Source organism: Thunnus albacares, chromosome 12, assembly GCF_914725855.1.
Source record: "Thunnus albacares chromosome 12, fThuAlb1.1, whole genome shotgun sequence".
NCBI lineage: Eukaryota > Metazoa > Chordata > Actinopteri > Scombriformes > Scombridae > Thunnus > Thunnus albacares.
Window position 1 is genome coordinate 21,161,820 of NC_058117.1, and position 24,389 is coordinate 21,186,208.

At 38.6% G+C, this 24,389-nt stretch overlaps 1 protein-coding gene across 2 annotated transcripts; it reads right to left on the reverse strand.

Annotated features, from left to right (window-relative positions):
* Nucleotides 1-480: 480 nt before the first annotated feature.
* Nucleotides 481-22,701, reverse strand: arhgef18a (rho/rac guanine nucleotide exchange factor (GEF) 18a). Of its 2 annotated transcripts, XM_044368717.1 has the most exons (21): nt 22,419-22,701; nt 13,578-13,645; nt 12,937-13,071; nt 12,399-12,505; nt 11,315-11,455; nt 10,460-10,710; nt 8,752-8,877; nt 8,450-8,567; nt 8,032-8,283; nt 6,845-6,921; nt 6,330-6,511; nt 5,969-6,021; nt 5,010-5,189; nt 4,672-4,791; nt 4,069-4,184; nt 3,915-3,977; nt 3,759-3,806; nt 3,168-3,635; nt 2,237-2,552; nt 1,908-2,012; nt 481-1,457 (listed from the first exon to the last, which is right to left on the reverse strand). In XM_044368717.1, the coding sequence occupies exons 3-21, from the start codon at nt 13,002-13,004 to the stop codon at nt 1,297-1,299; spliced, it is 2,952 nt and encodes a 983-aa protein (XP_044224652.1). In that variant the 5' UTR covers nt 13,005-13,071; nt 13,578-13,645; nt 22,419-22,701; the 3' UTR covers nt 481-1,296. The 2 variants fall into 2 exon arrangements, with proteins under 2 accessions (XP_044224652.1, XP_044224653.1); XM_044368718.1 differs by lacking the exon at nt 13,578-13,645.
* Nucleotides 22,702-24,389: the final 1,688 nt, after the last annotated feature.

The window sequence follows — 24,389 nt, forward strand, 5'->3', positions numbered from 1 at the left end:
TTATCACCAGTTTTTCCAAAAACATCAACTTACAGATAAGATGATTCTTGTGCTGGTGTTTAAAACGAGATTGTGTAACATTTAAATGAAGAAATAAAATCCTCCTCTTACAGATGAGAGGATGAATATAGTGTTTAAGCACTAAATGAACTCTTGCTTAGTTTAATACACTCATGGTTTTTGCTGTTAAAGCCTCACTTGGTCTGGTTTGATCGCTACTGTCAGCAAACCTAAGAGAGATTTGACTGAGTCAACATTAAAATCATGCTGGTCATAGATGCTTATGACTCTTATCTACTTGTTACTGTTCTGCTACATTTTAGCATTTACTATTAACACTTTAACTGTCACTTCAGCAAAATAGTCTCACTAAAAAGCCATTTGTATTACAGTAATAAAACACCAGATAAAGAAGAAAACTGTAGGAAGTAAAGTGAAAAAATTTTCTTTGGCCAAAGTCACCACAAAAGGAAAAACCCAGAGCTGTAAAATATTTTTATTCCATAACTCATTAGTTGGAGTTTGGAAGCTTATAAAGATGTTTTACACTCAAGCTGTTATGTTGTATTCTCATAAACGGGTCAAACAGCGTCTCAGTGTAAACTAAAACTGTGTCATGTAGCAGTGACGAGCAAAACAGGAACTGCTCGTTGTTTCTGTTACAAAGCATTTAACAAAATAATAAGATCATCAACAAAATCTAGCGTCAACATATCAAGCTACTTCTGATTGATTACAACACGTACTGAGGAGCCGCAGGTCTACAGTACAAATTTCACTGTTACATGATGCATTATGAGATAAAAATTGTGCTTTATATTTCATATCTGAACATGGCTTCCTAAAACTGTTTATCATTCATTAAATTATAAGAAAGAAAGCTCCAGAGTTAAGACAGAGTGCTAAAATGGTTACAGACAACCTACTTTCATTTAAAATAAAAATTTAAAAAAGTCTTTTTGGCAAGAGCGACAATTCTTAAAAAGCTTTAGTGACCTCTAACATAATATTTTCTCCACTGTGCAAACAGGTCCAGCTTTTTGCTTTTTTTTAAAAAACGACCTCAATCATAAATGTACATATTCTTATAAAACATGTCCATCAGTATTTCTTTCACTTTTTTCAGTTCAGCAGATTCAGCTGGTTTCTCTCCAGTGATGAAGGACAGTAAAAGCGACCGAGCTCCTCGTGCTGGACACACACAGACGTCGTGAAGTCAAAGTCCTCTAACAGCTCCTCCAGTCTCTCCGTGTGTCTGAGTCTTTATGCTGGACGAGGCCCGTCTGTAGTTTGACGTTAAAGAAATATTACCTTCTCTTTTCGCTGTCTTGTTTTGAGAACTTCTTTGGGAAAAGGAGGCGGTGGAGGCGGCGGAGCCTCGCTGTTGCTCCTCTTGTGTGTGCTGAAGGACTGAGACGTTTTCATACTGTGGACAGATCCTGGTGGGATGAAGGTATCTGGAGTAGGAATGAAAAAAATGGGAATAAAATGGCGTTACAGATGTTAGATAAGTAAAACATCTGCTTCCATTGTTTTTGAGCTACGCTGATGTTTACTGGCGCACAGAGGAGAAAGTGATAACGATCTTCCCATCTATGTACTCTGTAAAAGTGTTAAAGTTGTATCTGTAAGTGCATTTGTAGATACTAGAGCTGCAACAATTAGTTGATTAATCAATTGGCAGAAAATAAATCAGCAACTACAGCTGCTGTTCCAGGTGGAGAAGCAGAGTAAAAACCTTCCAGCCACCTCTAAAGTCTACAGGTAGGTGAGTGTTTGAGACTCCTTTAAAAAGAAAGATTTTAGGTGGAATATCATTTTAATTCATGTGTGTGTCCTCATAAAGGGTTAAATCTGTTTATATGCAGGGCTGATGTATATAACCAGATAACCAGGACTGTCTGTACCTGACTGGTAGATTCTTTGAGGACTGGCGGTCCTTTTGGCTCGCAGACTTCCTCCTTCTTTCCCGGTCACTCGGATGGGCAGCACCTGGCTCACATCTATAGAGGCTGGATGTAGAAAGACAGGACTACGGTCAGCGTCGGGGCTCGTATTCATCATCATTTCATTTTCAAAGAAGATGTGAAATTGCATGAAAACATTTGCCAGCTGTGCCCCGCCACCTGCAGCCAGAAACTTCAGACCAAGAAGTACAGAAATGAAGAAGACTTTAATTAATCCTAAACCGATGCACTGAAACACGAAGAGACGGTTAACAGGTCTGTGTCCTCACCTGCACTGTGTGTTCTCTGGTGTGATGCCTTTATCTTGACTTTCTCCTTGCTCTTGGGCAGAGTAGCCAGCTTGGTTGGGATCTGCTGCTGCACGGGAGCAGGTTTGTAGTCCTGGTTGGTGGCGCTGACGAGGTGGACGGGCAGCTCGGGTTTAGCCGGCTGAGGGCTGATACTCTCCTTGCGCGGTGGAACCTTTGGAGGAGTTTCCTCGGGATTAGAGCCCATGCTGGGCAAGACCTGGGTCTTTGGAGTTAGAGCCCTTCCTCCGTTCACGATGCTTCCCCTGAACGACTGGTAGCTGGAGAGACTTGAGCACTAGGAAGAGAGAGGAAATACATGATGATATAATGTATAATATAATGTACATTATACTGATATGAACAAGTTTGAAACTCTGTTTTATATTCTTATTAATTGAAATAAGTGATTATATTCATTTAAAAACATTTGAATCAAATTGCTGTCAGTTTCTGCACCCTGTACACTTAGCACAAACCACATAATACTTACAATTCAAACTCTGTTGATTCAGAGTTAAATAAACTGGTTTCAACTCTTGACTTTACCTGTGAAGATCAACTCCTAGTGCTCAGATCTTTCTTATTAAATAGCTTATTAGAGTTCTAATACTCTTTGTATATTTTCTTTTATTTATTTTATCACATTTGTCTTAAAGTTCTTTAAAATACATTGTAAGTAAAACACTATTGTCAATTTCCTCATCAATCAAGATGAAATCAAGGATGAACACCAAGTTAGTTCTGATCATCTTGTTTCAGAATATTAAAACGTATTGTTATATAAAACATTCCCAGATTAGATTATAATTTGTGATGGAAAAAGATGAGGAAATCTGTCCAACACAACAATAATGATGGAAATAATACTGATAAATATTCAAGTGGATCAGATTCTTGGCCCGCTTCTCACATGTGTGGGATCATCATAGTTGGAGTACGCCTGGTTAACGAGGCTCAGGTGCTTGGTTATCTTCTCCTTCTCCTGAGTCAGACGCTCCTTGTCCTTCTCCACCGACTTTGTGGCCACCCTCAGCCGCTCCAGGTCCTGCTGGTAGTTTTCCTTCTGCCTCTCCAGCTCTGCCTTCTCCTCGTTGAGCTTCTCCTCCCACTTCCTGCATTCCTCTTCCTTCTCTTTCAGCTGAGCCTCCTGGCGCTCGATCTGGACGCTCTGCCGTTCCTTCTCCTTCCCCCAGCGCTGCTGCTCTTCACGATGCTGGGCCTGCAGCTTGTGCAAGTTGGCGAGTTCCTCCTTCTGCTTCTCCAGGTTGCGCTGTTTCTCCTGCTCGAGCAGCACATTGCTGTGCGGACGGGCGGGCTTGCTCTTTGCCTGGAAAGTGCGCTGCAGCTCGATCTGGCTGTCCTGCTGGGCGATGATGGCCTGCAAGTTGAAGAGTGAAAAAGAAACGTTTGACCATGACAGTAATCTTAAAACACATAACCGTGTAAATAATTAGTAAACAAACTTCTGAAGTGCAGATTTCAGAGCAGTTTAGTGTCTTACTTGTAAGCTGTACAGCCGCTGTGCGAGCAGTATCACCCTGTCACACACCTACAGAGAAAAATAATAATGGACACCAAAACAATCGCAGGGATAGACAAGAATATTTTGGGAAAAGCAAATAATAAGTTAATAAATAATAATAAAATAGTGTGTTACCTCTGCCTCAGGGACATATCCGGATGTTGGATTGCAGTTTGCCATCTGTGTGTCGTCATCAGCCTTGAAGTGAAACAGCACAAGCGATGTAAATACTTCACATTTTTATTCGCTAGACTGAATGATGTGAGGCATAGATCCTTGTCTCACTCACAGACTGTTCCCGGCTCTCAGAGTAGTACATTTCCTGGAGCTGAGGATCACTACTGGTGTGACCGCCGTACACCGGACTGCCGTCGCTGCCGCCGGGCCTCTCAGCTGCATCTTCATCTGAGGAAATAAAAGCATGCACCTCAAGAATCAGTAAACACATTCACAACAGGTTTTCTTTATTTTGCTGGTAATAATGTTTACAGAATCACCAGTTTCAGCACAGTTATACTGTACAGGTGCACACAGCAGGATGGAGACTGAACTCTTAGTGTTTAGCAGTCTGGTTGAGCTTGTTGTGAGGAAAACTAGTGTAATTAAGTTTTAAAATATAGTGTCGAAACTGTAAAAATACATTATTATATTATATTCCTGATACTACAGGAGTTTTAATGAGTTTTTTTGTGAAATCCTCCAAGTATGCATGTCTCAAAATGCAGCAATATTCCAGAAATTTCAGAGTCTGCACACCTGGAAACACGTGAGGAGGATAATGTTACATAATTAATAATAAAAAGAGATAATGCAGCAGCCATGTTAGCTTTACGGCTTATTTAGAGCAATTCCCCAGTGTGCACACATCAGTAAAGAACATAATGCACTGTACCTTTCATGGCGGTTGCTGTGAGGTTACAGTCAGCAACCCCAAAGGTCTCTGCTCTCCGGAGCATCTCCCCGTCATATGCTGCTCTTATTCTTAACAGCAGCAGGTTTTGCAGGTTTTCCACTGCAGACAAAAGTAAAAAAGACAACAGCTTAATCCTGAGCTGAAAGCTGAGTATATTTCACTTTTACTTCAACGTACCTCTTCAGAGTTTAAATATAACATAATTGATGATTAAGTTTTGAATAACACTGCATTATTAATCCAAACAAAGAAAAAATGACTGCTGAGGTTCATTCTTGATTACAGAGAGTAGAGACTTTTGTTGTGTCAGCTCCTACCCTCGTCGATGGCTCCTTGGAGCAGTGTCGCCCCCTGCTGGGGGTCAGTGGCGTCTCCTCGGAGCAGCAGCCCTCTGTGGGGGGTTTCCTGCCCCATCTCTGTCTCGTAAAGTGCAGCAAAGATCTGCAGCTTCTCCGTGAGGCTTTGCATTATCTGGTCGTCCTTCTCCTTTAGAATATCTATACATGCAAAGAATAAACAAATAGACAAACCGCATGTTTGTTAGTAAATGCTGCACAGAAAAATTTAAAAAAAGATTATGAAGAAGATCGACTGGATAGTGCTAGCATGGTCTGTCCCTCATTGTGGAACTGGTGGGATAAATATGTACATTGTGGCTCCAAAACTCCAACAAGTCATTGTACTTCTGATACTTCAACAAGCTTCAAGTTAAACTATTTTAATTCAGGGCAAATTGACTTGAGTACTTCTAGTGATTCCCTCTTTACATACTGGAATAAATTCATGCAAATCTTTCTTCAAAATCCTGACATTGTCTCCTCTGCTAAGTTTCCAAATATTTCCACTGAAACATCTTGAACTGGCTTTTATCAAAATCCAGCCAATAAAATACGATCAGGTTTAATCCAAACTCACATTTATCTTCACTCACAAAAAAAACCCCCAAACCAAACAAACCAAAGAACAAAACTGTTTGATGTATAAATTACAGACGGTTCTTTCATTGGACTTCAAGGCTCTTAAGTACAACTTGGTGGAAACTGGCCTGCATTTGATTGTCAGCACAACTCAGTATGATACGGGAACACTAGTGGACTGTGGGTATAAAATTTGTGTCATCACTTCACCACATGACATCCCTTATTTTCCCCACCAATATCTTCCAGTAACAACATACTGATACATGCTTTGAGAGGAAATGCCAAAACAAAACATGACTTTATAACAAATCTGATTCTGTGGTGCTGTATGAGTTCATAGAGGTCTGCAGTCTTACCTTGATACTCTTGCAGTCTAGCGGTCTCTTCGCTGTCCTCTTCTTCTGGATAGCTGAACGACACAGACAGCTTACTCAGTAATGTCAATTTTTTGATCAGACATTAAAGTTTTTATCTCATATCTCCATATAAGAATGTTTTCTTTCTTGTGGTTTGACCAACACTTTGATTGGTGTCAAGGTATCACAGAAATGAAATGGCCGAAATGTCAACACACAACATATTTCATAAGCTAATTGGCTATTTTGGCTAATTTGGCTTCTATCAAACATTTATAGAATCATAATACAGCCAAAAAAATAGTTAAATTGCCCAATAAATAAACTGAATTTGTTCTCTTTCTTGGAGTCTTCAGCTTACCAGTTCACAGCTTCCCGTATCTGGTGCATCCAGGAGATACATTCCTCTCTGGAGCCCGTGTGGATCTCGTACATCTCCGGCATGGTGGTGGTGCACGCACAGATGAGGAACATCGCTTTGTCCTCATGAGCCACTTCTCTAACTATCAGCCTTTGAAGGGAGATCACCGATGGTTTGTTATCCTGCATGAACCACCACAATAAAGCAGGCAAGATTGTAAGATTATTAACTACAAAGAAACCGGTATCTTTGAGGCATCATGGTACATCAGAGAGCTAAAACACATCATTAAATACCTTCAATATTATCTTTTCACAATAATCTTAAAAGTATTTGTTTTAGATTTAACATTGCTTCTGTTAATGTAAGAAAAACTGGCCCAAAGAGTGAAACATTTATGTTTAATTGATTAAGTAAGAAGAAATCGACACATTCACAGCAAGAAGCAGAGTTTTCTATAATTTTCTCTCCATCTTCTAACAAAAATGACGTTTTAATGTTTGGGCAGAACTCACCACAGCAGCAAACACGAGCTTCTGGTCTTTCTCTTGTAGCAGGAGGAGCACGTCTGACAGCAGCACAGCGTGGATGTCTGCGGGGGGAGATTAATGCTGCTCAGCATCACAACAGCTTAAATACTTGATGTTTTTACTTCATCTTCCAGACATAAATAATGCCATAAAAATATGCTGCTGCACTGGTTCTCTGAATGCTTTTGCTTTCACAAAAGTAAATTGCCCCGAAGTTGAACCTCTTATTAAAAAGGAGACAGGTACACGATATCCCTGTAATCCTACAATAATCCGCTGGGCTGTCATTGATTTGAATCAGACTAGCGCACACACGTTTCAGTGTACGATTTGACCTCAGGTGACCCCATTAGGGCCGTTACTGCGATTTAAAAGGATAGATGGAGGTGCGCAGGAGCTTTGTGTCGTGCACAGACAGGTGACAAATTAAAGGAAAACTCTGAATGGGTGGAGAAACATAACGAATGTATCCCATCATGCTCTGCGACATGTTTAAAAAATGCCAAAAAGGCGCAGATCTCAACCAAACTGAATATCAAGGAGAGATTTTGGATCAGCGTGTAAGACATTGAAGCTGTTGTGATGGTTCACGGTATAAATGTATTTAATCCAAGTTCAGATACCACATTTGAAGAACCTTTCTGTAAATATCACAATGGCAATCTGACTAGGGAGTATCTACAGTAGTAACATTTCTATAACACATCCAATGCATCTCAAGTATGACTTGAATGCAGTCACATTAGCAGGAAAACAACAGCAGCACAAAGTTAATATGCAAGCAGAGTTATTAACTGTGTCCTGATCCGCATTCTTACACTGTAATAAACTGAACTGCAATAAATCATTTAAGTCATTTAATTATCATCTGTTACGCACGAGGAAATAAAAATCTGTTTAATTAACCGCAAAACTCTGTGAAGGAGCCAAACTGTCGAGGAGGTTCTTCAGGTCAGATAAAAATGTGTTTTCATGGAAGATTTATTTTCTTTGTACTGAGGGACAAAAAAAAAAACAACAAAATTTTGGGATGATCAGATGGTCTGATAAATGTAGTTTTCTAATATATCTACCTAAACACTTTACATTCATACATACAAGCGAGCTAATAGCAGTTAAATTGAGGTCTTCATTCAACTTTATTGCAATGTCAAAGAAGACTCATCATTAACCTTTCTGTCTACCAGAAGACTTCCAGGTGACGGTGCCTTCACGCAGCAGCATCCTGTTGCCCTGAGCGAGATCCTCCCTGCGGAACGGCCGGCCGTCCTTCAGCCGGCCCTGAGATCTCGGCTCCAGACGCAGGCAGATGTCTCTCAGACGAGTAGCTTTCTCGTATTCACGGACCTGATCGTTCACCTGGGAGATGGTGTCTTTGATCAGCGCTAAACCCCGCACCAGAGACTGGTACTCGTCTGTGTCGGCTGTAAAGAGAATTAAATATTAACCAACCAGATAGCCGACTGGATTTTGTGAAATATTCGTTTGTGAGATATCTACTAATGAGTTTAAACACTAAAAGGCTGAGCATAGGCTATAATTATCACAATTTATGGAGATGCAGGGACGCCAGGAGTGGTGAGATTTTACCTTCAGTGTTCTGAATGATTCGTTCCACCAGGACGGGATATTTTGTGATGCGTTGTGTCACCAACAGAAAACACTCGGGGATTCCCAACCGTCTCACAAGGGGCAGCTGACCTATTTTCTGTTGAAAAAAAAGAAAGAAAATGTTTGCGAAAAGGTCTGTCTCTCGGATACTGGCACTGATATCTCAGACATGCACAGCACCTCCTAACTCACTGTGGTTTCTCGTCACGCAACCACAGCGCTCATTGTGTCTTGAGGGGAATCTCTTCCATGTAACTGACCTATAAGTGCGGATAACTCACCCTAATGAGGCTCTGCAGCTTCTTATTGTTCTGCAGCTGCTCTTTGTAGGAGCTGATGGCGTCACTGTGATGGCTGCAGAAAACACCGTACCATTCCTTCATTCTCTCTCCCAGCGCACCTGAAAACTATCACAGCAAAAAGCACAAAACATCAAAATTATATTGTCAAAAAAAACAAAACAACTGAAGTTACTGCCAACTTCTCACTGAAAATATCAGCACCATTCTATTGTATTTTTCATAGGTTTTGGAGAACATACAAGAAAGGAGAGAAAGGGAACAATGAGAGAAGGAGAGGAGAGGATCACAAAGATCCTAAACCACATTTAATCCATTATGTCATGACTTCTTGGTCCACATTTTGGGACAATTATATATCAGGACATCGCACAAACTTCAACTCATTATTCAAAATAATTTAATCATCACTTAAGAACTGAATTGAAAAGAATTTGCACACAGTATGTTTCTGTAGGAGCTTCTTATAACCATTATAGTAACTTAATCCATACAGTTTAACCCAAATATTAACCTACATAAAAGTGGCAAGTTTGCTTCAGTTCATTTAAGGCTCCCTGTAGCTAAAACATTAGATTAAATGTGTAATTTTTCAAACAGTGTAAGTCAACTGACACTAACTGATGATAAAACAGGAACACTTTATTTATGCACTTAAACCGTATCCTCCTTTGACTTGCAATTTTGACTCCTCATTCAGAGAAATTACTGACCGAAGACGTAAAAATGCTTCTCTCACATTCTCTCTTCTTGAGAACATGATGTCTATGACGCAGCATCATTCCTGGGCTGCGGGAGCAAACACACCCGTCTATACTCCCTTACAGTGTTACAGTCTTACGTTTCAGACATACCAGCCATTCCTTCGGCCACCTGTACACTCACTCGGCACGTGCAGAGAGAGTGACAAGGGTGGAGAGAAGTGATGGGTACAGATATAAAGAGTGAGGTGTAGCGAAGCAGGAGAGCCTTTATTTTAGATAACTGGTGAACAAAACCTTAAACCTGCTCTTGTATGTGTGTTTTCTAGTCATAATGTAAACAATGTCAGTGCTGTATAGTTGACTGTAGCACAAAGCAGCTGGAAACAATGGTAGCAACATACCTGTCATCTGCTAATTACACCCAGTTTGACAAGTATCTCGTTTTTTGAAATGAAAAAAGTCACTCAAATATGAAAATGTTGTCATTTATTCCCATTTCTGACAGCTGAATTGCTGGTGGAGCTATTATGTCCACAGTTAGCAAAGGTACCTGTCAGAGTGTTTGATGTGGGAATGTAAACACAGCTTTTTGTGTTGACTGTGGACACGTGATGTGCGAGTGCATGCAAGTACTTTTAAGACAAATTGTTTTAGTTAAGACTTGTGTTGAATAATACTAGAAACACAGTGCATTTGGGAATCTTGCAAACAGATTAACTTCCTTTCAGTTGTTCTAGAGAATTTCTTTCTCTGTGTTTTATGTTGACTTATGTTGACTTCACTGGAATTTTGACATGAAGTTGAGTGAACAATGACATTTTCATTTGAGAGGGATGAACTTCCTTTAAATTGTGCCCTCTGCAACTTTGTATGTTTGCAGACCAAAGTGGAGGAAAGTCTTAGCATTTTTCGGGCTCAATACCTGACATTAACCATCATCCCTGTCAAGCGTTGAATTGATTTACGTGCAATCTACTCTACCCTACCTGAGAGATGAGAACATCCCCCAGCTGTGAGATCTGGTAGCTGTTTGGGATTCCTTCCTCCTGACTTTGGTTTTGCCGAATTTTGAGGCAGTTGAGGAAGTGCTGGTGGAGGGCGAGCAGGGCATCCACTCCGGGGAAGAGCCGCTCCAGTTTGGCTTCCTCTATCTGCAGAGACTGCCTCAGCTCGTGCATGTAGACATGGAGAAGGATTTTTAAGGTGCGTACATGGTTCATCTCCGTCTGGATCAACTCTAGGGAAGTAACAAAGAGGGATTTCTCGATCACTACACCTGAGGGGCACAATATCAAAAACATCTGTACACTCTACTGCTTTAACAACTATAGGTGCTCTACATTGGACCAGTGAGGCTGCTTTAATTGTCACATGCAAAGGCAAATAAAGTTATGCAAGCAAATAAAACTGGTCCATCGCCTCGGGCTTCCCACAGATACAAAAAATGTATTCTTAGGTGAACAAATGCTGTTGTCATTAAACTTATTATCATCACAGTAGGAGTGTTAACCATCAGACGCTCTCTGGGTTAAAGAAACATCCATCATTGTTATAATTATAAGCACTGTCATCTCTGCTTCAACAGTGCAATTACTAAGCACTCTGCCATAAGTGATCAAAAGATGAATCTTCTTCAACTGGTGATTGACCTGAGAATCATGTGTCTCCACGTACGCACACACTACATGAGAGGATTCGATTTAATTTGGATTTTTGGGTGGTTAAATTTCAAGTTATTGCAAAAAAAAAAAAAAAAAAAAAAAAAAAAAAAAATCACTCAGAACATCTCAGACTAACACAGGTTGAGACATTGAAGCTTTAACTCAACCGATTGAGCCTACCGTAGATGACATCCTGTCTTTTAACAGCCTCTTTGTGCAGAGTCTTCAAGTAGTTCTGGTCCACGGCGACGCTCCACGACTCCGCCTCCAGGTTCTGTGCGTCGAGCACCAGCTCATCTCGCAGCTGAGTATAATGGGCATCTGGATGACACACGCAGACAGTCATACTAGAACAATGCTTGTCCTTTGTGGTCATATGAGTGTGTATTTAAGTGATTCATTACGGATCATGTGCAGGGTTATTTTTAAAAGCATTTTTAAATGTAGCGGTCTTACTTTTGTGGCAAAAATGTTCTTTTACATGGCGCCAGGTTTTAGTCATGTCAAACTGATTCATTGCTCACAAAAATGCTGCAAGATTTAAATCTACTAGCCGAGAAGATAATTCACAGACAATCTGACTAATGTAGGTGCTTTTAACTGCGGATTTTAAGATCTGCAACATGTCATTACTGTAATACCTCTGCAGCATTAAGCACTGATCCTTCCATAAAGGATACTTATGAGAATCTCTCTCAGTGGTGTTTATTTAATCATATTTTTGTCAATAATGGGAAGATTATTTCTATTATCAACAACAATTTATTATCAATCTATCCTTTATCTTTTTTTCCCCCCCCAAGTTGTTTGAGGCTGTTGTATTGACATAATTTCTTTGTAAAATGTCACAATTACGACATAGTTCTTGCCCAACAGAAAGCCTTGTTGACAGACTGGTGCGTAGGTTCAAAAACTGTTTGACTGTGAAGAAATCAAACAATCCCACACGTCGTCGATCACTTGTACTCACTTCATTAACAATAACAAATATGTGAATTTTACCTGATGAAGTTTTGAGGACTAAAAAGTCGCTCAAAGTGAGTGTAAGCGTGTGGGATTCTTCGGTTTCTTTGAACAATATCACACATATTCAACAGGAGAAGATTAAACCACACTAAAATAATAAAGACTAGGTCATCCAAATTAAACTTCTGTACATCAAAGTTTATAAAAGCTATTTTTAACAGTGAAATCATGCTGTTGTGACAAAAAGCACAGCGAGCTTTCAGCAGCTCTTCATTCCAGCTGACAGTGACCAGCTGACCTTCTAGGTTGACGGGCTCAGGCACGGAGGAGGCCAGCGACACAGAGTCCTCAGCAGAGAGCTTCAACCGCAGGCCTTCGATCTCATCCATCTGCGCCGGAACGGATCTAGTTGGTATGTGATGACATAAGGCTCAACAGGTAAATTAATAAGTGATGTCAGCATGAAAACATGCACACAAACACACTAACGCTGTCGCTAAATTCAGGATCGGAGCTTACATCAGATTTAGATGATTGATCTCATTTAACCAAGCGTAACACAACCATGAAGTTGAAAGGAAAAAATGTCGGTAAAAGCAAAAAAAAAAAAAAAAAAACCCTCACATGACTCAGAATCACACATGTATCAGGCCCAGAATGAACACGGAAAAAAATGTGACTTAGTTTGTATTTCAGCTGTGCACCCAAGATTGGAAAACAATCTCAGTCAAGCATGAGGAAAAACTAATTCATGACATTCTCAGTCGGTCTGTGAATGAGGCCATACAGACATACAGGTACATCACATGAGAATCTTACAATATGTGATCACCAACCTAGGACTTGTGTCGTTGGAAGAGGACGAACCAGGCTGAGCGTTGTGTTTGTTGGGGGCGACAGTCATGCCTGGACTAGGGAAGCAGCCGGGGACGCCATGGGGGACGGCGGGGGGAGAGACACCATCCCCAGAGCTGAGAGATAAAAGAGAGAAACACACAGAGAGACAAATACTGAGTCAGGTCTGATGACAGAAACGTTAATAAAGTGAGCGCAAGTGATCGACAGCGTGCAGGATTTGTTGGTCCTTTCATGATCGCATCACACTGAAATAAGGTTGTATATAACCTATGGGGTTATAATAAAACACAATATTGATTGATTCTTATAGGTTGATAAGAATATTTTCTGATATCACTATGTTTATCACAACATAAATGTATTTAAAATCAGATAGGATAATCAAATGACATCACAGCACTATTTTAATGTAAAAAAACATAACCTATAATCCGGGTTTTATTCATTTTTTATGTACAATAAGCTTAGAATCATTAATTCTGACAATATGATCATATCATCACAGTACTAGCTCACTGAAAGTCAATATTTTTTATACTGCCAAACTCTACATTAAATGCAATGAAGATTTCAAGGATTAAGAGTTTATTATTCAGCAGGAAAATGCAAATAAATGTACCTTTATATTGTTACTGAAAGTCCTTTGCTCCACTTTGCTGAATCACAAGCCCTCAAACCGACAGACACCTACAAAATAAGTGGAGAAAAACGTTTGATGGTGCTGAATCTAAACAACAGGCTGTTGCAGAACTAATCTAGCCCTGTGGAAAGGGAACTGGTTTGGCAAACTGCAACAGCTCAGCTCAAGTCAGACCAGCTCTCGGGCAAAAACACAACAGAAAACTTGAGAACACAGAGCTGCACTGTTACATTATTACAGTGGCACAGGTACAGTAGCTGTTGTTTGCACATACACGGATCAACATATCCTTTTCTACTTTAAAAAGATGTTACGTGACGTACGTATCGCCCTGCTCTTACCTGCTCAGCACTTTCCCCTCGACTATGAGATACACATCTCTGCAGGGCGGGGTGTGAAAAACGCTCGTTGTGGTTCTTAAAAGAACTCAAAAGCCAATCATAGCTGTGTCTGTGACAGAAGATAACTAACCTTATTTGAATATATTTATGATTTATTGTTTTCTGTGTTATGTATCACACAGTTTCCTCATGACACTGGAATAAATCACAGAAAAAAAATCCTGTTAAACCAGTGGATAAAACAACTGACATTGAATGCTCTTGGGTCACAGTCTGATTGAAATTGAATGCAGTTTCAACGCAGCAGGCCACAGTGACCCCGCTGGCTGTGTCTATGTGCGTCTGTAATGTATGTGTGTGTGCTTGAATATGCTAATAAGGCCTTGAGGGTCAATGAGGACCATGATTCAAAAGCAGCTGTAGCAAAGCTTGTGACAGATCAGACAGAGGGAGGAAAACAGCTCTTTACTGGGGTGGTAACATAAATCATACTGAGCAAATACATGTTTAAACCTAAAGGGACACAAGGTATAAACATCAAAAATAGCTGCAACAGCTTAAAAAGTCCACTTGTTTTCTAGCTACAGACTGTATTCTAATTGTATCTAAGCTTATTAGTTTCACAGACAACATTTTAGAGGTGAAGTTATTGAAAGGCAGACACACCCAAAATACACATTACTGTTTGTCAAAAGAGTTGAGACACACAGGAGCTCTCCTGCTAGTCTCTGGCTCAACTGTTAAGACACACACACAGACACTTCAGGCAGATCAAGAGCAAAAACCTCATCAGAAGTTTCTGTAGCACATTACACACAACAGGATTAAACACACAGTTTTGTTTGTGTGTATATAAATATATATATATATATACACACACACACATATACACACACACACACACGCTCAATAAAATAAAGTAAATATACACATAATGTTTGGCTAGAAATGCCTAATTGGGGTCTTTTACCCAAAAATGGTCTGTGAAAACGGTGCCACTCTGAGCTTTTGCTTTTTGAGAAACCAAACTAAACACAAAGCAAACTAAAAATCTGAAGATTGAAACTGCAAATGTTTGAAAATGGCTCCTACTTCTCCCTCTCAGAGGAAAATGTTTTTCATATGACTCCCTGAACAGTATTTTGTTTGCAGATCTCTTGCATAACAAAGGAGATTCAAAGCAGTAAGCTAACAGCTAACAGCTACGCATCAATTAACTTCCTCAAGGACACCAAGCAGGTGGATGCTCAGTGAAACGAGACTTTAACTCAGGTTGAACTCTGGGTTGAAGCCAAAGTCTCTCAATGCTGAGAAAAGAAGCTCTGTAAAGTGGGATGTCACATAAATTATATATATAAAAAGATACCAAATAGCTGAAAAATATCTCTGCACACCTAAATGTGAGACAGAAAAATGTTCGAGTTATTATCTTGACATGGGGAATATTGTCTGAGAAACAAAATACTGTTAAAAAAAAATGTAATATTAAAGACATGATGGCCTGCAGGAGCTTTAATTTTAGGTTGAAAACAATTTGTTGATTTCAAAGATTTTCTTAATTACTATATTGCAGCCTTTAAGACAAGGAAAAGAAAACATTTAACACAACCTATGATGGTGAAAACACAAAAGTCAAGATGTGTGATGTGTGTAGGGAACCAGTTTATATCTCAGTTATTTAGATACTAAACAAAATAAATAACGTGTCACAACGTCCAAATTTATATTATAATATTTAGCCACAGAGTCCATATGATTTTATTCCCGACTCATTAACGAGTGGGAAAATAATTCATTAGTGGATCACACACACAAAAAAAGGCAACTTTTATAACTGATTAATTGTTAGTTATTAATCAAGGAAAAACTGCCAAACATTTGCTGGTTCCAGCTTTTTAAAATGTGAGGATTTGCTGTTTTTGGGTGCGTTTACACCTGTATTTAGAGCTGTCCACTTGTTGATCGGATCACCAAAGACGGATGTTAATACCAGGTGTAAACAGGGCCTCAGTCAGACAAAACAAACAATTCCCCCCTTAGAAACTGTGATGGCCATTTTTCACAATTTTCTGACATTTTATAGACCAAACAAATAATCAGTTACTTGTAAAAATAACCATTAGTTGCAGCCCAAATCTAATCTTGATATTGTGTAGATCTCTCTATTCCTTCAGCTACTCCTTCACCCCCAATACATGATTGTTTCAGAGCAACATTTGCTACATTACAGATGTCAACACCACTTTCTTAAGCATTTTTTCTCAGGGCCTCGCCTCATTCTACTTTCTTTAAAGTCCTGTTTGTAATCCTCCTGATATGTTATTAGCCATATTGTGGCTGCATGGCTCAGTCCCTTCTTGTGAGCTGCAGCCACACCTCAAATGATTCAAGCACACTGGGCGGTAAGGAAACACACAGCAGCATGAAATACAGGTCATTCCCTGCAAGAGACAAAACAAGACCAGCGAGTCTGCCAAGTATCCTGCAGAGGACAGAAAGACGGGGGAAACTAGAAATACCGCCTCAAGGTTGAACGCCTCCAACAACCAGTCAAGTTGCGGTTTACATCCATGTTTGTTCAGACTCATAATATTTATAGTGAAGACTTTGAAGGAATTTAATAAAATGTATTAAGTGTATTTTCCTTCTATGTGATCACATATTTGGCCAATGAAGCTGATTCTGATGGAAGACAAAGTTGGAGCTGTGACAGTAGACAAAGCTTCAGATACCGGATGCTGCTGCCAAGAAGCTACAAATTCTAAAACATCTTCGACCCGACAGCTCAGAAGATCTAAATCACCACAGTTTCAAGGTGGGCACCGAGATTAGTGTCACCGATTCAGTATCCGACCAAATGTGAAATATGGTCACAATCTCCCCTTCTGTTCCTGACTTATAGCGTTGAATAAAGGCCAGAAAAAGTGTTTTTGTAGAACATTAAGCTGTCACAGTGAAGTTGACCTTTGACCTTCTGGATTCAAAATGTCATCACTTCATCATTTTATCCTGTTAAGACATTTGTGTGAAACTTTGTCATAATTAGCGTATGAATTCTTGGATTATGGCCAAGAATGTGTGTCTTAAGGTCACAGTGACCTTTGACCTTTGGCCACCAAATTCTAATCAGTTCATCCTTGAGTCAAGTTGTGACAAATTTAAAGAAATTCCCTCAAGGTGTTCCTGAGATATCGCGTTCATGAGAATATGCCGGACAGACGGACAACCTGAAAACACAATGTCTCCGCCACAGCTGACACCAGTGTTACAAATCAACTGGTTTTCCTGTTGACTGGTTACCTTTGTTTGTAAAAGTCGGAAGTTTCTCATGTTGACAGCATATGTTCCGATCATGGAGACGAAACGTTGCTCACCTTGCAAATGTCTGATTATGATTTTATATCCTGATGTTTAATATCCCTTTAGATTTAACAACTGGTATCAAAACCCGGGTGAGGAGTTTTTATTATGAAGAAAAAACATCAAAATATGGTTAAGAATATTTCTGATCAGACGATTTCATTGAACTCCATAAACCATCAATAAACTGAATTAATCAGATTAATCAGTCTACGAAATTATGAGTGATATAAAATCATAATCAGGCGTCTGCAAGGTCAGCTACGTTTCCTCTCCATGATCGTAATATCTGCGGTCGCCATGACAAACTCCCAAAGTTTACAAACAAAGGTCACCAGTAAACAGGAAAACCAGTTGATTTGCAATACCGGCATGGAGGCATGAAAACTGCTACATGTTGTGTTTGTGAAAACTAGTTTCACCCAGACTGACACGGGAGCTTAACATCACAACACCGTAACAACAGAACAAGTGATTACAACATGTGAGAGGTGCTGAAGTTGCGTGATGACAATACAAGTGAAAGGTCTTCTCCCGACCAGACCATCGATGGTTAACAGCCGTGAAACTATTACCATTATCCTGAGGAGGCCATAACAGCTGACAAAGAAACCAGTGATCCGTGTTGCTCTTGTTCCTAATAAACCCTGGAGGCTGCACTTGTTTCACATCATCGCAGAGGTTTAATGTGTCAAAAACAACAACAAAAAAACCACTAAATGATAGTGAAAAGTCCCCTCTTCACTGCAACAGGTCCGTTCGCACTTTCCATGTTGTCTTCACTCACAGATTACTCATTAACTGGTAGTTACTGGCTGCCATGTTTAGTGTAGTGTGTAATAAACACATACCAAAGTGTTTCTGTCAGTATGAACAGGTGAATTCTGCCCTTACTAGGCTCTCAGTCTGAGGGAAAGGTGACGTATGTGTGTGTCTGTAAACGCATCGTGAGCTCCAGATACGCTACGTTACTTCCTAACTATCAAATACATGAGACCATCAGGGACTGACTGGAAAATGTGGTCATTTGAATGATCGGCTGGCTTGAGGGTCTTTCACCTACACAGCTAAAAGACAACACCAGTGTGTTTGCAAATTTAAGCTGCAATTCATGAACATTTTATGCTTTTGTTGAGCATTTTCAAATCTATGCTGTAAAGTTTTCTACCGTTCCAGTTATTGTTTCCATTGATTTCTGTCCATATGAAAATTAATTTGTAAAACTCTTCAAATTCAAGTGGTGTAATAATCCACCACACTGAACTACGGCTGCAACTAATGATTATTTTCATTAGCAATTAATCTGCTGATAATTGTCTCAGTTAATTGATTAATTGTTGTCAGAAAACAGAAAAACGGATGTGAAAAACAAAACAAAACTAGAGCTCAAGCTCTCTTTTTTGTCTGAGCGGCAGTTCAAAATCTCAAAATTTTAAGTTTACTATAATGTAAGAGAAGGGAAAGCAGCAAATTCTTCATCACATCAAGCATTTTTGTTTTAAATATTCAAATCTATTATCAAATAATAGTAGATTAATTTTCTGTCAATCAACTAATTGATCAATCAACTACACTGAACATCAAGTTTGCAGTATTTATTGTTATTCTGACATTATGACTGAGTGGTAATGATGCAGTTTAAGTACTGCAAACACTCGTAACTATAATGTAATTTAACATAAGTAAACACAGACTTGATGTCCACTGTGATGGACTCAAGCACGTCTGAAGTGACCACAAATACGTAATTTTAATATTGTATAAAAATGAATGAAAACCAAACTTTCTAAAATAAAACAGCATGGTTTGTAAATTGGTGAGCTGCCATTTATCCATTGTGACTTGTGGTAAATGGGCTAAAACATTCAAAACCACTGGTGTGGTTGTGGTGTAACGTGATGCCTCCTGGTTACTCAGAAGTTGTTTAATATATTTCAACATATGTATCAATGTTTTATGTCACATTTTAGAACATTTAGAGTTTCTCTGCACCCCACATGGTTAGCAGAGAGATTATAAATCAAATATATTGTTAATTTTAAAAAGTTAAGGATACTTCACCTGTATATGGTCAATCATGGCATGTCCATAAATTCACAGGACAATTAGAGCTGTAACGATTACTTGACTAGTCAAAGACAATTAACTGACGATTAAAAACTACAAAAAAAAAAAAAAAAAGTAATAATCAAAGTCACGTTTTAATCAAGCAGAAACAACAACAACAAAAAAAGGTTTCCAGCCTCTTAAATGTGAATATTTGCTGTATTTCTTTGCCACAAATGATAATAAACTGAGTATCTTTGTGTTTTGTACGTTTAGTTGGACAAAACAATTTGAAAATGTCACAGCTAGGGCCGTGGAAAAATTTCCGACATTTCATTGACCAGATTATTTAACAATTAATCAAGAAATTTGCAGATTATGGGTGATAATCGTCAGTTGCAGCCCCAATGAAAAATGACAACTGATTGCTTTGAGTTTTAAGACTCTTTTAGGAGCTTTCAAGAAAAGGTTGAAGAAATGTTTATTAATGTCAACTGACACAAAACTTAATTAACACTAGTAATCATACAGCGCCCACTGAATCAATTTATATGTAAGATCCATTCCTGTGTCTTTCAAATAAGTCTCAGAATATTGTCGTTTGTGAAGTTAACACTGAATGAACTGAATCCTGAAAGATTTAGACAAAAATGTGTTTGTTTTTGTATCCGTCCTTAGTTAACTTTATGTCTGCTGGTGTAAATTAGATGCAGATATCGAGCCTCATCATCCTGCTTTTAGATGATGTCATTTTTCTTCTATTTCTTGTACAGACTTCAGTATAATTTATCCATTTATGACAGCAAGCAAAGATAGATGACTAAACTTTCAGTGATTACACCCCCAACTGACATTTAAACTCATTTTAATGTTTTCACTTACACTTCAAACCCAAAAAAACCCAACTTCCTCTATTCATAAACAGTTTACACAGCTGCTATCACTGATTACACGTCTCCTGACATCTTCTTTCAGTTTATACAGTTGAACAAACACTTCCAGCTCTATTTTAGTGTCTGTGTTTTCACTGTTACTCTGACTTTAACTTCAGTTTTTCAGGATTTCAGCTATTTCAAGGTTTGAGCAGCACAGGGGTGGATTTAGTGATTTGGGGGCCCCATGTAGACAAACTCTGTTTTGCTTTTTTCAGCCTTTCTCTAAGTAAATGTTGGTACTGGAAGTTTTATAAGAAGTACTTAAAACTTTTATCCCAAGTAATACTATTAATAACGCACAGTAAAAATACTGTAAAAGTCCTGCATTCAAATTTTTTACTTAGAAGTGAAGAGTGAAAGATTATTATTAGCACAATGTACTTAACTTGGGGTGAAGATAAAGGTTTTAATTCTTTTATAATGCTGGATAGTTTAATCAATAATAATGCATCGTATCTTATTTGTTATATTTTATGAGTCAAATCTGAATCTGCAGCATAACATTTCTCTGTCAGGTAAATGTAGTGGTACTAGGCCCTAAAATTATATCACAATATTTCAGAGTATTTCTGCAATGATGATATTCTTCACAATGTCAAAACACTCTTCGCGGGATTTTTGGCTCTCTTCATACTCAATGAGATGCTTCTGCTTGAGGTGGTGCCTCCTTTTATTGTTACAGTCTTCTTGTGCTTCTTACATAATAGCGTGTTTTGTTGTACAAACTACTTCCACACTACTGAAGTCGCTCCCCTTTTTGGAACTAACTCCTCTGCCGCAGAGCCGGTGGCTATGGTACTTTAGCTTTCGGCCATGCTTGTTGTTGCTGTTTGTAACTGTATGGTGTCATTACGTCAACAAATCGGAATATTGCCATTATCACAATATGATTTTTTTTGTCATATTAAAAATTATACTGATATTATTGTGAACGATACAATATGGCACATCCCTAAGTGGTAGAATGTTTTCCTCTGAAGTAGAAGTAGAAGTGCTTTGGGGGCTTTTTGTAAGTTATTTCAGGTTACAATGAGTTAGAATAGTAAAATAATTCACCATTTTTCATATGTAAACATCAAACAATCTATAGCTTGTTTGGGGCCCTTTTAATTGGGGGCCCCAGGCAGTTGCCCTTCACTAATAGTACAGTCAGCCCCTGGATACAATGTACAATGTAATAATTTCTGGTTTTAAATGTTTTTTGTCAATTTTTTTTTTAATATTAGTGCAGTTTTAACGGTTAAAGTTTTCATATCTTTCCGCGTATATCATACCTTAACGCTCTATTTTTTGTGACATTGTCTATTTTAACCATAACCGCAGTTTTAACGGTTAACGTTTACATATCAATCCGCGTGTAACGTTTCACTGTCAATCACCTGACACTGAGATGGAAAACTGCCAAGAAGTTTAATAGTTCCCTTAAAGACAAGTCGTCCCAAAAAACTTAAAACCCCATGACTTATCATTTAGGACGGTTTAGCACATCGTTAATTAAATATTAAAGAGAGGGACAGAGTAGGTTTGATATGAACATTTAGGTTCGAGTTATCCAGCGGAAGGGGAATGTGAGGAATGCCAAGGTGCAGAGTTATTGAGCTGGATGCATTCCTATTGAAAAAAAAGGTGTCAGATTAAATCAACAGACAGGTGCTTTGGAGTTTCAGGGGAGAAAACAAACAGGTGTTAAGTCAAGAGTGAAGGCAGGAGTGGCTGCAGGTGACTTCGCTACCTCACCTCTGTAAGCTACTGTCTGGTATGTGTAGGTGTAAGTTAAGCTAGTTAACTAGTAACCTACGCCAAATTAGCAAACAGCGAAAATGATAGTAACGTTAGCGCTAACTTGTACTAATGACACTGTCAAGTATCAAACTCAAAAAAAAAAATCGTCTGTCAAGTTTTGCAGCTTATGTCGCGTTAAAACAGGTCAATTAACGTTAGTTTACACTGTTTTTATGGTCGCGACGTGTCTTAAAGTTAGCGTTAGTTAGTGTTACACTAGCTAGTTTAGCTCTATAACGTTTACCTTCCCATTATTCACGCCACCTTTGGTCGTTTATCAACATGTCTGTCGTCTCTGCGCTTTCTTTTAGCTGCAAGCATTTAGTTCAAGCAACCCAACTACGGTTTTATCTTACCCGGTGTTGAAGTAAAGCAGCAGCACAGCAAACCGAAAGCCAGAGGTGACTTTGTTTATTCCCAGGAAAAGGAAAGAGGAGGTAAGTTATGTCTTGTCAACAACTCCCAGTAAAAGCAGACCCAGTGGTGACACCTGCAGCTTCAGGAAGAGCAAGTGTATAAATGAGGTGGAAAAAAAGAGGAGCTGAGAGGAAGGAGGGAGGTGTTTAAAAAGAAATCCCAGCCTCCTCTGGATGAGCCCTCCTTCCGTCTCCGAGCATTGTGGGAATCATTTAGTTCAGTGAAACAAGACTGACTGATCCTTACTGACTGAGTACATGAACAGTGGTGGAAAATAATAGTACATTTACTCAAGTACTAGACTTAAGTACAATTTTGAGATACTTGTATTTAACTTGAGTGTTTCCATTTGATGCTACCTTATACTTCCACTCCACTACATGTCAGAGGGAAATATTGTAATTTCTACTCCACTACATTTATGTAACAGCTTTAGTTACTTTTCAGATGAAGATTTGACACTGAGTGGTTTCCAACCTTTTTGACTTTTGACATCTTACATAAAGCAGTGTGTAGTCGGGGTCACATTTCAGATGTTTATGAGTTGTTAACAGCTCCAACAAATAGTGATTTTTCCCTCTAAACTTCTCACATGGTTTCATTTCAATAAATGTTCAAATGATCTAATATTTCACTAGAAATCAAAGATTAGAGAAAAAGACCAAAAACTGAAAACAGATTTGTGTATCAGAACTTAGTTTTTTCTTCTTTCCTCTCCCATTAATCGTTTCACGACCCCTCAGATTTATCTGGTGACCCTTTGGAGGGGCCTGACCCCTAGGTTGGGAACCACTGGACTAAACTAGCTAACTGTATATAAAGTAGTTGAAACTAGCTCCACCTCCAGCAGCTACAACAGTAACATGCTGCTCTAACACTGATGCTTCAGTATTAATAATCTAATGATGTCATATATAATAATATATCAATCAGAGGGACGAAATGAGTACTTTTACTTTAATACTTTAAGTACATTTTGCTGCTAATACTTATGTACTTATACTCAAGTGGGATTTTTCATGCAGGACTGTCACTTAGAATGGAGTATTTTTACACTGCTGTATCGGTACTTTTACTTCAGTAAAGGATCTGAATACTGTGTCCCTGCGTACTTCCTTCTCTGCATGAAACAAAGACGCATACTGGAGGTAAGAGGGGTGAAAACCAGCTAGTGTGAAAATGGAGATGCTGTTTATTTTGGTAAAAAGCTTTTTTTTTTATGAAGGCAGCTTTGAAGATTAGGTAGTAGTTGTAGTCAAGCATTTTTAATAATTTTATTATCACCAGACATGAGTCAGGAGGATTAATTGAGCATTAAATTAACTGACAGTTGACAGTTTTATCCTTTTTAAAAATCTTATTTATCTTATTTTATTGTTGAGTATTTTATTCTGTTTCTTTCTCTGTATTTTTTGTGGCCTGATTTGACTTAATTTGAATGTGCTGAAGTGTTTATCTTGATTTTAAAGCACTTTGTAACAGTTAACATATAAGGTTTGTCATTATTATGAACAAACTGAGCTTTCAAAATTCTTACCAAGCTCTCATAATAATATTAAATCTATAATGATGATCTAAAGTGAATAAATAAGAAAGTGAGTGTCTCATAATTTTGACTAAATGAGTATTTCCATTTATTTATTTTTTTATTTTTGTGGCAGAAATGGGCTAAAGGGTATTTACTGTATTTAGAAAACTACTGGTCATATATATATATATATATATATATAAATAATAGAACTAACTACTAAAAAGTTAGTAGCATGAAGGTAATTTCATAACTGGATCAGTCTCTATACTTTAATGACTTTTACCTCCTTTACTTTGTCTGTGAGACAGTTGGGTTAAATATGGAGAGATATAATCCCACTTGTCCACACATTAAGTAGAATTTAAGATAATTCAATAGG

Coding starts and splice junctions, on each gene's coding strand:
- arhgef18a (XM_044368718.1), bottom strand. CDS start 13,004: ATGACTGTCGCCCCCAACAAACACAACGCTCAGCCTGGTTCGTCCTCT. Junction 12,506..12,936: donor TCCAACGACACAAGTCCTAG/GTTGGTGATCAC, acceptor CATACCAACTAG/ATCCGTTCCGGCGCAGATGG. Junction 3,807..3,914: donor GATATGTCCCTGAGGCAGAG/GTAACACACTAT, acceptor TTTTCTCTGTAG/GTGTGTGACAGGGTGATACT.